The sequence below is a fragment of the Mercenaria mercenaria genome, chromosome 16, assembly GCF_021730395.1.
Source record: "Mercenaria mercenaria strain notata chromosome 16, MADL_Memer_1, whole genome shotgun sequence".
Classification (NCBI taxonomy): Eukaryota; Metazoa; Mollusca; class Bivalvia; order Venerida; family Veneridae; genus Mercenaria; species Mercenaria mercenaria.
In genome coordinates, this window is record NC_069376.1 from 54,614,574 (window position 1) to 54,631,841 (window position 17,268).

Consider the following 17,268-nt stretch of genomic DNA (forward strand, 5'->3'; position numbering starts at 1 on the left):
GGCACATTACTCGCGAACCACTGCACCCAGGACCTTCAAACTTCACATGCTGATAGCACTTTTTGAGTACACCACTACTACTGACTTTGGGGTCAAAGGTTAAGGTCACAGGGGCCAATGTTAACTTTTTGCATGAAGGCACTTTACTCGTGAACCACTGCACCCAGGACCTTCAAGCTGCACATAGCACTTATTGAGTACATTACCCTTACTGACTTTGGGGACACCAGGTCAAAGGTCAAGGTGCTGCAGGGGCATTTGTCACCATTAGTGACAGCTCTTTTTATTTAGAAAATTCTGATGAAGTTTTGCATGCAAGTAATATATCAAGCTGTATCTTGGAAACAGCTATTTGTATAAGATTGAAACTCCATTCATTGCTTCCCAGTCATCAGACCTACCAAAATAACCAAATTAGAGAACTCTTGGTTGAATTTGGTTTAAAGTATGGTCCTTCCCCAACAAAGAAATTATGATTAAGTTTTGCATGCAGTTGTTACAGTTGTCATAATAGAATTAAAATTTGTAATAAATTTTAATAAAATAACTTAGTCTTGCCAAGTTATGGTCCTTGTTCAATTTAGAAGCCGTAGAATAGTCAAGTGGGCAGATTTGGAGAGCTCTTGTTATTCTTGAAACAGTATCAGCATCATTATTGTTAATGAGCATTCATTGCTCAAACGTCATGTGAATTATCCTTGCAATTACCTCCACCTTTTTGTTGAAAGTAAAGAAATCTGTGGAATATCATGATTATTTGGCCATTTTGGCCTTTTAAGGCTAGTAGGTCTATTTTTAAAAATCACAGGGATGCTTAAGATGGTAACTGCATTAGTTGTCTGATACACTAATGTTGGGAAGCTGTATCATTAAAGTCATATGTAAATTCTTTACCATGTACAAAGAGGTAAGTTATACGTAAAATGCTTTATTAACAAATTGAGTACCTTGAGAGCTGGACTAAACAGCAATGATGCTAAAAATGCTTTTCTTGCAGGTGATGGATCTTAGAGAACATGAATTACACTGGTTAACCAAATATCTTGGGCATGCGCAAAAACTTAAAATGTCTCACTACAGCCAAACGTCTGGTTTAGTTGAGCATTTGGATATCGCCAAGATAATGCTGTTACAGGAGCCAAACAATGTTGGAAGATTTGATGGAGTTGATGTCGCGAACATTAACTTCGAAGGTATTATATAATAATATTTTAAAGTCATCTCTTCTGGAGAAGTTTGCTTCTTGAGTTTGTTTAGCTACCCTGGTTGTTTGGTCTAGGCCATTGGCTAATGATCACACGCCCTATATATGGTTTAGTGGCCTGCTAGGGCAATAACATTCATGTGTGAAAGCTTTATAGCTGGCTTGCTGGACACTGATGGTTCAACCCATGTTTCCGATTTGTGCATGAAAACTGCGTTGAGGAGCAACTGCTGTCTTCATCCACAAGGAAAAGCAGGAAGTGACTATTTGGCCAAAGTTGTCGATGCCATATTTTAAAAATATAACAAATTAATACACCAGGAAAAATAAAGGTAACTATATGACAACAGTGATTGGTGCCATATGTAATGCAATAAAGAAAAAACAAGTTATTCATAAAGATGACTGAGACTCTCTAGCAGAACTCCATACAAAACATGTTAGTATTTTATACTTCTCTAAAGAGAGTTGGAGTAACATTTAAAGAGAACTTTAGACAGAAAAAAAACAGCATTACTTTCGTACTTTTTCTTTTCATACTCGAACCACTAGCTATTTGTTCTTCCACAAGCAGTCACTGGTAGCTTTTCTCATTGTCCTGTTGTCATATGACGTACGTCGCACCCTATTTTACACATAGGCAATTTCGAGATACATGTTGATGTGCATGCAGCTATTTAAATTATAAGTAACTGACGTCCATGTATGTTTTTACTACAGTGATTAAAAGATTTAAATTACATTTTTCCCCGTTTAATTTTTAGAGAATTTATAATCGTAAAATACATAAAAAATCGAATTATCATCAACAAAAATGACGAAAAATGTAACGTTACGCGTAACAAGATGTTAGTATGGCAGTCGGTTTTTTGACGATAAATCTGTCAATTTTAAAGATATCTGGACAAAATAACCAGCAGACGACATTGAATTTTGCCGCGCATCATTCAATGCGTTTATTTTACGTCATTTCCGTATTTACTCGCTTTAACAAAACCTTGACGGCTTTTTCTACAAGCGTTACGCTCGTCATCCTGGTGCGTATTTATTCAATTATACTGTAATAATTTATCGGAAAAAAATACCAAAACTTATACTATCATAAAATGCATACATTAACAATTATGTACATGTTTAAATCAATAATCATTAACAAGTATTAAACGACTACGGTATATTTTAAAAAAATACATACTGAAAATGTTACGTCAAAAAGTCCAATTCAAAAGTGAGTTTCCCCATTTTATGCGAGTTATTATTGAAAGTTGGCATTGATCTTTATAGATGGCTAAAAGTGCATTGTATGAACTTTCTAAAGATATCTGACTTATCTTGTTAGTATAAAACTTTCATGAACCATCATTCTGTGAAAATATTACATCGTTTACAGTAAAGCTGCAAATATTAGATTGCATAACGTTACGTCGTATAATTTCACTTTGCTGTACATAAAAACGCAACGTCTTTGATGATTTTATTAGCTCGATTTCCATTAAATAACTTTAAAGTATTTGGTTCATTTTACAAATTTGTGACGCATATTATAGATCTTTATTATCTTTCTTCTATATTTTCAGTATCTTCGAAATAATTTATTCTGAACATTGTGCCTAGAAGTAAACTTAAAGTATGAACGTCTCATCTTTGATAATTTTAACAAATCACTTTTACATTTAAATCTAAGGTCCAGTCCAAAAAATAATGTTCTGTAAGAAAATTGTACTGGACCTATAAAGAAAGAGAAAATTGCATGGCAAGCGTCATTTTATTTGATGTGCCACGAAAATAGAAGTATTTTTAAATTACTTTCTCAACGAATTTATATTACATATTCCTACAGACCTACCATATATGAACTAATCAAATGTTCTGTTTCCCGTTTAGTTTTTCATAAAAACCAGTGTTTTAAGTGGTAATTTACAGGTCTATATGAATGCATTACATTCGAGGCATTGTAATACCGTGATAAAATTAAGGCGATCAGTTAACCTACGAAGTTGAAATAAATAAAAGTAATACTTTTTATCTACACTTAAGTTAGGACAATTTCATTTTGCATTTTCGCTCGGAGTCGATTTTACATGATTTTATCATATCATATACGCATATGCATTTATGTATCATAATTATACAGCTTTCAAAAGTAGAACAGTCACTCTTGGATACTTTTCTAATATAATAAATCAAAGAGGGGAAAATTATACTTTTATGTTCTAATGAGCACACAAAAAGAATAAAAATCATTAGGCACAGTCATGGTGTCTTAATTGATAAATTTCAAATGAAAAGAAGTCTGCTTCGTCCGCAGTCCCTCACTCACATGGTCACACAATAACTGCTCCCTCGCTCCCTCACGTAGGTCATTCTGCTGGTTTTTGATGTTATACAGCAGTAATTCGGTCAAAAATATGCTTCCGCAGTGTAGCGTAGTCGTTAAGATCCCTAATAAATGGAGTTTTTTTTTTCATTTTAGCGCATTTGCGCGTAATCCCGGGAAAAAAAGATACCTTTCATTATTGTTTTTTTTTTCTTTTTAACTTTTTATTACTCTAAAAACGAAAGTACGGTGTTTATTCTGCGGATCGCTTTCTGGAATGCGACAATATGAGGGTACTTATCTTCAGCTGACTTGTATTCAACTGCAAACTTATCAACACCATTTTTTCTTTTTCGTTTTCTTAAAGCATATTCATAAATGTCTTTTTGGAAATAGGTCTATAACGAAGTGAAAAACTAGAAACTGTATCAAAAAGGACCTGAAGCAGCTGAATTGTATATTAAATTTCTTTCATAAGTATATAACCTAGATTAATGTATGCTTTGACATACTTATCTTTATATATCATTCCATTGTTGTATATTTCGTTTGCTAATATAAAATTCGAAAAAGTTCGTACACAGCTTAGTGTCCGAATTTTAACTATAGCCGTCCAATTTTTAGTGTTTCGTTTATTTTCGCTCTATTTTTTCCGAATAAATATGCAAGTTGTGTATTATTTACTGCGGTAATAATAATAGGTATAAATGAATATACATAACAAATAATGAAACGCAACATTCAATCAACCATTCAATCCATCCGCGTGTCTTTTTGCAGTCGAATAGCCGATGAGTATGCAAGAATTCATGACCAGTTGGTAATTATTTACTCGATCATTCATTTAGTCAGCCTGAAAGATTTGTTTCTTCAGTATGTCCGTTTATCTGTCTGTCTTACTAGAGATTATGTCGGTCAGTATCTATACGTAGTTGATATACAAATGTTATGAATTTTGTCAATGATTACTCTATCTTATTGATATTTACACAAATTAAGTGTGATACCCCCTCCCCACATCCCCCACCCCACCCTTGTCTGAGCATTGCAGAGAGGCGAGAGTGGTACCGCCAAAAGAAAAAAAAGCACAGAAACAAACGGCCACTTGAACAGAAACGTGAACGCTAGATGCAGAACTGTGACTAGTATCGGATGTGAAGTTTCAAGGCTTTCCGCACAAATATAAAATATAAAAAGCTGATTTGACATTTTGATGCTTTACATGTGTTTTGAATACCGTAGATATAAAGAAACTATGTTTTTTTCCTGTTTATAATACACGGTCTTTAATAAAGACAATAAACAAAATTTAATCGATAACGCAGTTATTTATTAATTTATTATGATAGTGCACACAATGTCTATAGATCTAGGTATGTTTGTCCAAAGCACTGAGATTATTAAACTTTTTTTTAACATTTTATTTCATTTTGAGCACGAAACATTTTTCATTTGTAGTGTTGCACATGATGTGAATAAAAAAGGTGTTATTTAAACGGTACTTAAGCTGGTTGAGAACTGGTTATAGGGCCTAAATAATTTCTTTATGAAATAATAACTTCCCAATCGTTGTTTAACGTAGGATAACACGTCTTTTGATTTCGTATGCATAATAATATATGAGCCGCGCCACGAGAAAAACAAACATAGTGCGGTTGCAACCAGCATGGATCCAGACCAGCCTGCGCATCAGGATCCATTCTGTTCGCTAACAGTTTCTCTAATTTCAATAGGCCTTGAAAGCGAAGCGTATGGATCCCGACCAGACTGAGCGGAGGTGCAGGCTGGTCTGGATCCATGCTGGTCGCAAACGCACTATGCTGGTTTTCTCATGGCACAGTTCATACTGATTGATATATTGTTTCGCATAAGAAAGAAACATTAGGGTTATTCTATGATAAATCACACTTGCGAATTTGTTATTTCGATTCTAATAAGACATACTAGTATTAACAGTGTTAGAAAAAAATGGTAACTACGTTTTACGACCGTGCTACGCACCAGGATCGGATGACATCACTGCACGCGCAGGATTATCGCAAAATAACCTTTGTCTGATTTTCTTCTATTTGTAGGGTTATTTGTTGGTCGTGTTAGAATTAAATTTTTGGTGTTGTTTTAAACAAAAGTCAGAGTACAAACTGAATTTAGCATGAAAAAAATTTTAAATCCACAGGACCTGTTATATTCTTAAATGCATAAATTTTTTCTAAAATTAACTGCTTTACGGTTTAATGAAAATATTTTTTTCAAATATTTTCGTGCGACAGCACTGCCTCTTTGTGGGTTATAATCATCCTGATCACTGTTGATGCTAGGTTTGTTAACGTCCGGAGGTTGATATAAATGTTTGCGATCAACACGGTACAACATGATAAAATTAATTGCAGATTAAAATGCATATATATTATTTAATTTGAAGAAACGGGCGGTAATAATTAATGATTAAAAACAATAACAATGTGTTCAAAGCAATAACTGTAAATTACGATACCATTAAAGAATATGCAGATTTATCTCAACGCATTTTTGCTATTTATTTTCTCAATTAGTAATTTGTACGTCGAACTGACGTCAAAATGACGTTACGCATTTGTGCAAAATAGCGTGCGACGTACGATGAGCAGCACCATGAGAAAACCAACATAATGGCTTTGCGACCAGCATGGATCCAGACCAGCCTGCACATCCACACAGTCTGGTCAGGATCCATGCTGTTCTCTTTTTAGCCCACCTGTCACATAGTGACATGGTGAGCATTTGTGATCACCCTTCGTCCGTCGTCTGTGCGTATGTGCGTCCGTCCGTCTGTCCGTCCGTCAATAATTTCTTGTCTGCGCGATAGTGATTTCATTTATGATTTTATTTGTACCAAACTTGCACACAGCTTGTATCACCATAAGATCTAGATTCTTTTCTTGAACTGGCCAGATTCCTTAATGGGTTCCAGAGTTATGGCCCCTGAAAGGCCAAAATTAGCTATTTTGACCTTGTCTACACAATAGCAGCTTTATTTATGATCTGATTTTAACCAAACTTGCACACAACTTGTATCACCATAAGATCTTGGTTCCTTTCTTGAACTGGCCAGATTCCATTATGGGTTCCAGAGTTATGGCCCCTGAAAGGACCAGAATTAGCTATTTTGACCTTGTCTGCACTATAGCAACTTCATTTATGATTTTATTTTTACCAAACTTGCACACAACTTGTATCACCATAAGATCTGGGTTCCTTTCTTGAACTGGCCAGATCCTGTTATGTGTTCTGGAGTGATGGCCCCTGAAAGGGCCAGAATTAGCTATTTTGACCTTGTCTGCACAATAGCAGCTTCATTTATGATTCAAATTTAATCAAACTTGCACAAAACTTGTGTCACCATAAGATCTCAATTCCTTTTTTGAACTGGCCATATCCCGTAATGGGTTTCAGAGTTATGGCCCCTGAAAGGGCCAGAATTAGCTATTTTGACCTTGTCTGCACAATAGCAGCTTCGTTCATGATTTGATTTTAACCAAACTTGCACACAACTTGTATCACCACAAGACCTTGATGCCTTTCTTGAACTGGTCAGATTCCTTTATGGGTTCCAGAGTTATGGCCCCTTAATAGTCCAAAATTTGCTATTTTGGTTGTTGCAGCCATATAGAGACTTCATTTATTGTTTGATTTGATACAAACTTCCAAAATATCTTTAACAACAATAAATCTTGGATTCCATGATGAATCTGTCAGATCCAATCGTAGGTTCCAGAGTTATTTTATATCTGATTACCTCCCCTGATTGTAATCAAAATGGATTTATATCAGTAAGTACTTATAGGACTTATTTGAAATTTCATTATTGTCATTAGTTGGACTAAGACAATCAGGGTAGATAACTATGGACTGATTTTATTTCGAATTACCTTCCTTTATTTCAAATTAAAATGGGTATATCTCCGTAACTAATGAAGATACAGATCTGAAAATTCATTTATGTCAACAGATGGACTTGGACAATCAATGAAGATACATATTGACTGAATTTATGACAAATTACCTCCCTTTATTTTTTATCTAAATGAATACACCTTAGCAGCTTCTAATGAGATTGGTTTGAAACGATCATATCATTTTAAGCAATGGGACTCAGGTGAGCGATACAGGGCCATCATGGCCCTCTTGTAAAGACTTTTGCAATTCGAGAAACTGTTAGTGAACAGCATGGATCCTGACCAGACTGCAGGATGTGCAGGCTGATCTAGATCCATGCTGGTCGCAAAGCCACTATGTTAGTTTTCTCATAGCGCAGCTCGTATATGCTCCTCTGGCAGGCCTTACCTTTCCCTTTAAAACCACTTGATAACCCCAAAATCTGTCCAGGCATTCTTTTCACTTAATCTTTACAAAATTTACATTCCTGCAAGGTTTTTTATATCATTGTTTCTTACTTTTTTTTAAGACTTAGACAGTGGCAAAGAGGATGTTGGTACAATGACTGAGCTGACAGTAGTTAAAGATGACCCAGACATGAGTGGAGATGATGACAATGGTAAGTATTCTTAAAAGTAAAATATATTTTATTCATTTAGGCATCCAGTATATACTAGTACATAGTATTATAGTACATTTACACAAACATTTGTTCTTGCCAATTTGTACATGTAACAATCTTAGCTTATGTATCTTTCAAATTGAAGGCTTTAAAAACAGTTTGTTTAGGGTAACGCAACCATACTTACAAAAGGCCGGGATGTATTATGATCGAATACCAGTTTATTTCAAGATAGAAGCTGCGATCTAATCCTTTAGCACTATGAACTTGGACAGTGAATAATAAGAACAACTGAAGTAAATTGCATTTTGATAATCTTTTCACATTATAAGGTTTCTCCCACATCACTAACATATCAATTGGCATTTTTATAATTAAAGATTTAAACAGTGGCATATTTCGACCGCAATGACAAATAAGTGTGTAAAAACTTCCCCTGATCGTCAAACACATAGTTCCTGTCATAAGGTAAATACCTTTGATCATCAGTTACCAGTGAATGTCATAAGGAAGTTTGGAAAACTTCAAGACCGTCGATGATCAGACAGTGTCATTGTGCTTAATATTTATCGGTCGTGGTTATGCAACCCTAATAATTGTACAGATAATTTTCCACTGTAAAATTTCAATAATAGATAGTCTCAGCTCTAAACAAAATATGGTCTATACTCTGAGCCAAATATATCTCCGCTCTAGTGATAATATATCTCCGCTCTACTGATACTGTTCAGAGTAAAATAAGATCTCAATTTTATTATTACATCTCCTTAAATGCAGCTGAGCCCGCCTGTTCCGAGCTGACCCAGCAATGTGAAACAAAATATACAACATTAGCATCTGTCCCGCATTGGTCATCAACTATGTACCCATTGTGCCATATGAAGGGAAGTAGCCAACGCAATATAATAATGCTTATTTGTATAAAGTTAAAGTGTACAATAAATTATGAATTATGTGTGCAGTTAGAGACAAGTTTGATAATGACACCATCTAATCCCCAGCAGCCTAGAATTTTCCGATGCTTAAAGACAAGAAAAAATCATTGCGGTACCTAAAAATATAAACAAGGTTAAACATATCATATTCTTAATATTACATGAATACTGTCAATATAATGTATGGCGGCCAGATGGCATTGTTCATTGAACTTAAGTTTAAACACTATTATAAAACACAATTATAGCTTCACTCCTCGGAATGTCACACAGTTCAGTCACTTATAACTGTAATACACAACAACAGCTTCCTATCCGAATGTTATTCACAGTGCACTAGGTCCATGGAAAATTCCTGTTCACAATCTTAAGTTTCTCAAAATAATCTCACTGGTAATTGTCGACTGTTCATTACAAAATTTGAAATCCCAGTGTAGTCTGGACAGATTCGTCTGTTGTTGTGTTAATGCCCATCTGGACTTTAAAGTGGCTCACCATCTCAGTTCATATACCAATGTCTATATACTGAAAAGATAAAACTTCACGGCAGTTCAACAGCTCACAACATGATTAAACACAATAACAGTAAAGAAGTGATACAGATCTTTTACAGCTGAATCCTACAGAGCAAAGCTTAATGGGTGTGGCGGGTGGGTTTAAAAAATTTTTGACCTTGTTTGTTTTGCAGACAGTTTTGAAAGGGAGATAACTTTTAAAGTACTTCCTGTTTATAAAATAACAAAGGGAGAGAAAACCATACCTAAACTAATAATTAATGGTAGCAATGGTTTCCTCCCTTGAAGCACTCAGCTCTACTGAAATAAACTGGCATTATAGCATAAAGCAATAAGCCTTGTTATTTCAAGATAGAAGCTGCGATCTAATCCTTTAGCACTAAGAACTTGGACAGTGAATAATAAGAACAACTGAAGTAAATTGCATTTTGATAATCTTTTCACATTATAAGGTTTCTCCCACATCACAAACATATCAATTGGCATTTTTATAATTAAAGATTTAAACAGTGGCATATTTCGACCGCAATGACAAATAAGTGTGTAAAAACTTCCCCTGATCGTCAAACACATAGTTCCTGTCATAAGGTAAATGCATTTGATCATCAGTTACCAGTGAATGTCATAAGGAAGTTTGGAAAACTTCAAGACCGCCGAGGATCAGACAGTGTCATTGTGCTTAATATTTATCGGTCGTGGTTATGCAACCCTAATAATTGTACAGATAATTTTCCACTGTAAAATTTCAATAATAGATAATCTCAGCTCTAAACAAAATATGGTCTATACTCTGAGCCAAATATATCTCCGCTCTAGTGATAATATATCTCCGCTCTACTGATACTGTTCAGAGTAAAATAAGATCTCCATTTTATTATTACATCTCCTTAAATGCAGCTGAGCCCGCCTGTTCCGAGCTGACCCAGCAGTGTGAAACAAAATATACAACATTAGCATCTGTCCCGCATTGGTCATCAACAATGTACCCATTGTGCCATATGAAGAGAAGTAGCCAACGCAATATAATAATGCTTATTTGTATAAAGTTAAAGTGCACAATAAATTATGAATTATGTGTGCAGATAGAGACAAGTTTAATAATGACACCATCTAATCCCCAGCTGCCTAGAATTTTCCGCCACAACAAATTGACGCAGAAAGACAATTTGTCCGCCAAAATTCAGGCCTAATGTTCAAGGAATGTTGTACCAGAAGAACTAAGAAATTGTGTAATTGCCTCACCAATAGCAAGAATGTACATTTCATTTCCAACATTTGATTGATGGACCTTATCGGTATGAAACCCTGAGTTTGAGTATCTATAGATTTCATGTTAAGAGCCCTGCCATTAGTATGATTAAGGGTAAAATTTGACATTTGTCTATTAATGGATAAACGTTTCTTATTCATGTTACGATTATATACAGCTGATTGATTATTGTATGACCAGGATAAACGAGGTAGTATGAAAGTCCAGACAATAAGTGATCTGGGGAAATTAGAAAATAAATATTCGAATTCAGTTTTAAGTTTTCTTACAATTTTACATTGATTGGTATTGGTTATATAACATGTACAAAAATAATTTTAGGGTCCTTGCCTTGGATTAGCCCATACTTCAACTTGGCATGTAGACCGTCTAGCTTCAACTCACTAGTTCCATCCCATGAGATATTGTTACAGAAACGCGGCCTTTGCCTTTGGGAAAACAGACGCCCTGCCCATCTAACAAGGGAATCCCCCAGTATCCAGATATCTGTAATACAATTAAGATACATCAAGTGATGTTTGATCTCTTAGTTTACAAAACGTTATGGGGTTCAAAGCCTTATATACCTGGAGTAACAGTCAGAGGACCAACGACCCATTTGCTTTATTAGATCCGCAGGGTATCCATTTATTGCCAAATCAGTTGCACGGCCAATGCGAAAACTATGAGTTTTAAACATGTGTGAATGAAAACCTGCCTGTCGACATGCTGTGGTGAGGACTGCAGAAAACTGATACCGTGTTAGGGGGGATTTGCTAGTATGACAAAAGAAATGACTTGCTCCAGCTGGAATCAGTGACATGTAATTTTCAATTGCTTTAATGCATTTTGTTGTTTCATCATTATTTGGGATTCTCACTATTAAAGGCATGCCCATTTGTCTGGTTTTGGTAACCCTTAAACATACTTGTATGGCTTTCGAGTTTTGTTCCAGTGAAATATCATTCCTCATAAGAGCTCTATGCGAGGCAGTCGTTGAACACACAACTAACTCACCTACCCTAAAAAGGCCAAAGCATGCTAGATAAAAAACTGCACTAAAGAGTTGCCGTTCATAGTACGAATAGCATACATTGTGTAACGTAGCCACAATTGCTTTAAGCATTTTAAGGAGGTAGGCTACCTTGTTACAAGGGTAAATTCAAATTAGTTGAATCGCAGCATCTTTTTGTATTTCGTGTAATATGAAGTTTTAACTGTTAACATCTCAGTTTCATTTGTCTCTGTCCCTTCAAGTTCAGTTTTTATCCAGGTTTAAAGAACATGACCCTCCAAAGGTATTTCATATTGAAAGAAGAAGGAAAATACGGATATTTAGCACTTTTCAGTGTATTTTAGTTTCATTGATATCCGTAGAAGTCAGCATAATCTATAATTTTACTAGTATGCACGTTAGCTTTCTAATATAAGCTTAAAATGTATATGTCGCGGGGCTCGTGTTTCCGTGGTAACGCATTTTCTCTCATTTTCAAACAACTATGTATAAAAATAGGGGTTTTCGACGGCTTCAGTGCCATTCTGTTAATGACCAACATGGAATTTTTGGGTAATATTGTTAGCAAAATACCAAGCACTATACATGGTACCCTATTTTTCTTCAAGTTTAAAGTAACCATGGCAACAGAGATGTTTAAAATGGCTTATATTTTGCTTTTTGTCGTATTTTCTTATAAAAATAATATTGAATAAGATTATCTTTCTAGTTGATGTAGCTTTAAAACATATTATTTCTAACGTAAGTTATATTTTCGTGTTATCTGCATTTATTCAAACAAATTTCTAAGCTTAGAATACTTACAGCAGTACCTCTCGTCTGGCATTGTTCATGGAAAAATCGGTCAGCATGCTACTATTATTCTCATGGATATTGTTGAAATGAAAATAAAAACTCGAAGCTGTGTTTCTTAAATAGACTAGTGTCAACGCTTTTGAATTTTACATTTAGATACATAGGTCACGGGCTTCGTTTCCATGGTAACATCAATTCAATTCAAGAAACCACAATTTTCTACTGAAAATTGAACAATTTTAGATCTTAGTTTTAGTATATAAGTAACAAATTATCAACGGAACCTGAAAAATATGTATTACAAACCAAACTGCTAGATTTTTAATTTGAAAGTGGACGTAACAAGTAACCTCTCACCCAACTATTTTCCAAATAACGTTGGTTACCATCATCCATTTTCTTACATTCCGCATAACATTTCAATATTACTACATAAAAGAAGCAGAATATTGATTATTATTCAGAGCAAAAGACTCATAAAAAATATTTCAGCAAATAATGGTTATTTGAAAATAGTTTGAATAAAGGAAATGCACAGAATTACGTACTTTCAAGATAAAAGCTATTAATTTTGCGCGGTAACTGACACGTAACGTCATGACGTCAATGACGTCATTTTAAGGCAACATTGTTTTGAAGCATTTCTGCGGCAATTTATTCATTATTTCTGCATTATTAAACCATAAAGCGTCAGATCGAAGACAGGTCTATGATTTGTTTCCAGAAGAATGAATATACAAACACATTTAGTTTGTCGTAAATGTCGTCGTAAATCGTCACGTTAGCTTCCGGTTGGACATGCGCACTTACAAATATAAAGGTAACCTACCTCCTTAAGGGATATTGGAGCCCTGAAGTCTGCCCGCGGCCTTAGCCGTTTACAGCCTTCCAGCATTTTTTAACGACAAAATTTTCAGTGATATCAACCATCCCTATAAGTTTATGAATGAAACGTATACTTGCAACATATGTTGTTATAGTAGAATGAGCATAGTTTTTCTCAAAACAATAGGCAATATACAGAATCAGATGATTTATAGGTACTGGCCATTGACTGGCTAAATTGTATTGCATTCGAAAAGCATTAAAATTTATCATTGCTGTGTTATAGGCCTTTTTGGTATTAGTTGATAAGCTAGACAGACTTAATCTATTAGCTCTAGATTGAATATCTGCCAAAGATGGACTGGGACCTTGTGTTGCTCTGGTTCTGCTTCTGGGGCTAACATGTGGAATCTCTCCATCTGAAATCGTGACAAGGCATCCGTTAATACAATACTGACTCCGCAGACATGCTCTGCTTTAATAACTATGTTCAATTTCAGACATTTAAGCGTCAGGTTTCTGAGAAGCACCATTACTGGCTCTGATTTTGATGTCATTTTGTTAATGATGTGACAGACAGCCATATTATCACACCTAAATTTTATTTTTTTGTTCTGTAACTTAGTACCCCACATGTACAAAGCTACGAGTATTGGAAATAGCTCTAAAACAGTTATATCAGCTGTATAACCTTTTTGTTGCCATTCATCAGGCCACTTAGCACAAGCCCACTTTCCAGCAAAATAAATACCAAAGCCTAAGCCTTGTCCACTTGCGCTGTCCGTAAAGAGCTAGACAACCTCGTTACTTGCCCAAAATCTATCATGAAACAACTGTACACCATTAAACTGTTAAAAGAAAATTTTCCACATGCGTAGGTCTTGTTTAATTGCTTTTGTTATTCTTAAGTGTTGATAGTGTTTAGTCAGACCACATATGGCATTGATTAACCTCCTGCAAAAAGGCCTGCCTGGTATCACTGCCCTACACGCAAAATTTAGCATGCCAATTAAACTTTGCATCTCCTTTAGAGTACACCTCTTTTTGTGTAAGAATAAATTTATAATGATTAAAATATCTTGTATCTTGGTTAATGGTAAACGAACAATCATCTCTTCTGAATCAAGTTCTGAGCAATTGTTTGGATCGATAAAATCATTCAAGGCGAATCCTTCCAGATACGATAAATGGTGAACTAATCTGAAATTATTTTCGGTCTTTTTTGGAACTAAACCAATTGGGGATACCCTGGGTAATTTAATGCTGATTTCAGATTTTTTGAATCTGTAGCTATTCTAGGGCCTTCATACTGCAAGGAAAATCCAAATTTAAAGCCATTCAACAAAAAATCAGCCTCAGAAGGATCATAATTTGATAAGTACATTTCTAACTGCCTTATATTGACAGGAGAGGGTGCCAAGTTAAATGATAAATTACTGGTATTTGTTTGCTCTAAAGGCTCCCCGCTGACCCCTCCAACCAGTACCTGATCCTGCTCGTGTTCCACGAAATTGGCCACGAAAGGAATGTGACCTGTTTTGACCAGCTGAATTTCTATTTGGACAATTCCAAAGGCCATGATGTGGTGCATAGCATATAGAACATACATGTTTATAGCGACAATTAACCCACTTGCAAAACCCTTTGTTAAAGTCGATGCATGGTGGTGGTTTGGAGTGATCGGGTGCCATTGTCGCTAGGGGTGGATTACCAGCACCAGAGAAACATCTCGGCCAAAGATCTGAGTTTATTGATGACCATGGCATGAATTGAGAGGCTTGGCGTAAACGAAACTGTTCATCATATACCCGCCAAAAATCACCTTTATATTTGCCAGCAGCTTCACGGATAATAAACATATATTGTAGTAAGTCTTGAGTTTGTTCTGGATGTGCACTCAAGTAAATGCTACTAAATATTAAAAAAAGCATCTGACCATTTTTTTTTTTTAATTTTTTCAGAACATGCCTTAGGCTTTGTTACCAAGCGGCCATCTTCATCGACCCCAAGAAAACAATTATCTTGCAAATTAGCCAGTTCAGTACCACCTTTTAATAGTAAAGACAGATTCACATATTCATGTTGTTTGATTTTGGTTTGGATTGGTTCAGGGACATGGCAACCCAAATTATCCCCGCCACACCTCATCCTTTCTGGAACACCCAGATCTAAATTTTGAGTTGTATTTCTAGATTCAATAGTATAGATATTATCAGGGGTGGCATTATCAATATTTGAACATGGGGGTGTCAATTCTAAAGATTCCTGGATAAGTTTCTCAAAATCAATTATTTTATTTTTACCCCTCTGAGTTGAGCTGCCCAAAATGTTCAATCTTTCAGGCTCCTTCTCCATTGAAGACAAATTTTCAGCTTCTATCACACTGACAGTGTTCTGTCTCTTTCTAGACTTGGGTTTCCCTCTACCTGGCATCTTCTTTACACAGGATTACGTTGATTTTTAATTTTTAAAAAACATTTTGACCTTGTTTGTTTTGCAGAGTTTTGAAAGGGAGATAACTTTTGAGGTACTTCCTGTTTATAAAATTACAAAGGGAGAAAACCATACCTAAACTAATAATTAATGGTAGCAATGGTTTCCTCCCTTGAAGCACTTAGCTCTACTGAAATAAACTGGCATTATAGCATAAAGCAATAAGCCTTGTTATTTCTCCAAATCTCTTGAGTTACTGCCTATGGATTACTTAAAATTGCAAAATTTGACAGTGTTGGCTATCTTACCTGAGCAGTTCTTATCCATTATTCACCAAACTTCAGTAGTTCTTACCCAATGTTTACAAACTTCAGTAGTTCTTATCCAATGTTCAGCAAACTTCAGTAGTTCTTATCCAGTGTTCACCAAACTTCAGTAGTTCTTATCCAATGTTTACCAAACTTCTGTAATTTCTTATCCAATGTTTATACCAAAGACGTAAAAAATGGTACAAGCAGCTTCTTCGCTTGGCGCTCAGCATTAAGGGGATAGTGCTAGGACTGGTCAGCCCAGTGTTAATATAATGTGACTGGGTGGGGTTTTATTCCACGTGTCTACGGCGTGATATTCCAGTGAGGCAGCACTATAAAGTTGGCCATTGTGCTCACTGCTACAAGTATACACCGTCGTTTATATGACTGAAAAATTGTTGAAAAAGACGTTAAACCCGAACACACACACACACACACACACACACACACACACACACTTATCCAATGTTTACCAAACTTCAGTAGTTCTTCCCCAATGTTTACCAAACTTCAGTAGTTCTTATCCAACGTTCACCAAACTTCAGTAGTTCTTATCCAATGTTCACCAAAGTTCAATGTTTACCAAACTTCAGTAGTTCTTACCCAATGTTTACCAAACTTCAGTAGTTCTTACCCAATGTTTACCAAACTTCAGTAGTTCTTATCCAGTGTTTACCAAACTTCAGTAATTTCTTACCCAATGTTCACCAAACTTCAGTAGTTCTTACCCAATGTTTACCAAACTTCAGTAGTTCTTACCCAATGTTTACCAAACTTCAGTAGTTCTTATCCAATGTTCTCCAAACTTCAGTAGTTCTTATCCAATGTTTACCAAACTTTAGTAATTTCTTACCCAATGTTCACCAAACTTCAGTAGTTCTTACCCAACATTCACCAAACTTCAGTAGTTCTTATCCAACGTTCACCAAACTTCAGTAGTTCTTACCCAATGTTCACCAAACTTCATTAGTTCTTATCCAATGTTCACCAAACTTCAGTAGTTCTTATCCAATGTTTACCAAACTTAAGTAGTTCTTACCCAGTGTTGACCAAACTTCAGTAGTTCTTACCCAATGTTCACCAAACTTCTGTAGTTCTTATCCAATGTTTACCAAACTTCAGTAGTTCTTAC

The 17,268-nt window shown here is 35.4% G+C and overlaps 2 protein-coding genes across 2 annotated transcripts in view; one reads left to right on the plus strand and one right to left on the minus strand.

Annotated features, from left to right (window-relative positions):
- Nucleotides 1-17,268, plus strand: part of LOC123541348 (uncharacterized protein KIAA1958-like) — a 38,252-nt gene that overhangs the window by 4,209 nt on the left and 16,775 nt on the right. The window contains exons 4-5 of the mRNA XM_053525947.1: nucleotides 998-1,193; nucleotides 7,966-8,055. Of these exons, the coding sequence (XP_053381922.1) occupies nucleotides 998-1,193; nucleotides 7,966-8,055 (286 nt within the window). The remainder of the gene's footprint in view (nucleotides 1-997; nucleotides 1,194-7,965; nucleotides 8,056-17,268) is intronic.
- LOC123541350 (uncharacterized) lies at nucleotides 9,452-15,883 on the minus strand. Its single transcript, XM_045326778.2, has 2 exons — nucleotides 15,696-15,883; nucleotides 9,452-11,264 (listed from the first exon to the last, which is right to left on the minus strand). The coding sequence occupies exons 1-2, from the start codon at nucleotides 15,823-15,825 to the stop codon at nucleotides 11,071-11,073; spliced, it is 324 nt and encodes a 107-aa protein (XP_045182713.2). The 5' UTR covers nucleotides 15,826-15,883; the 3' UTR covers nucleotides 9,452-11,070.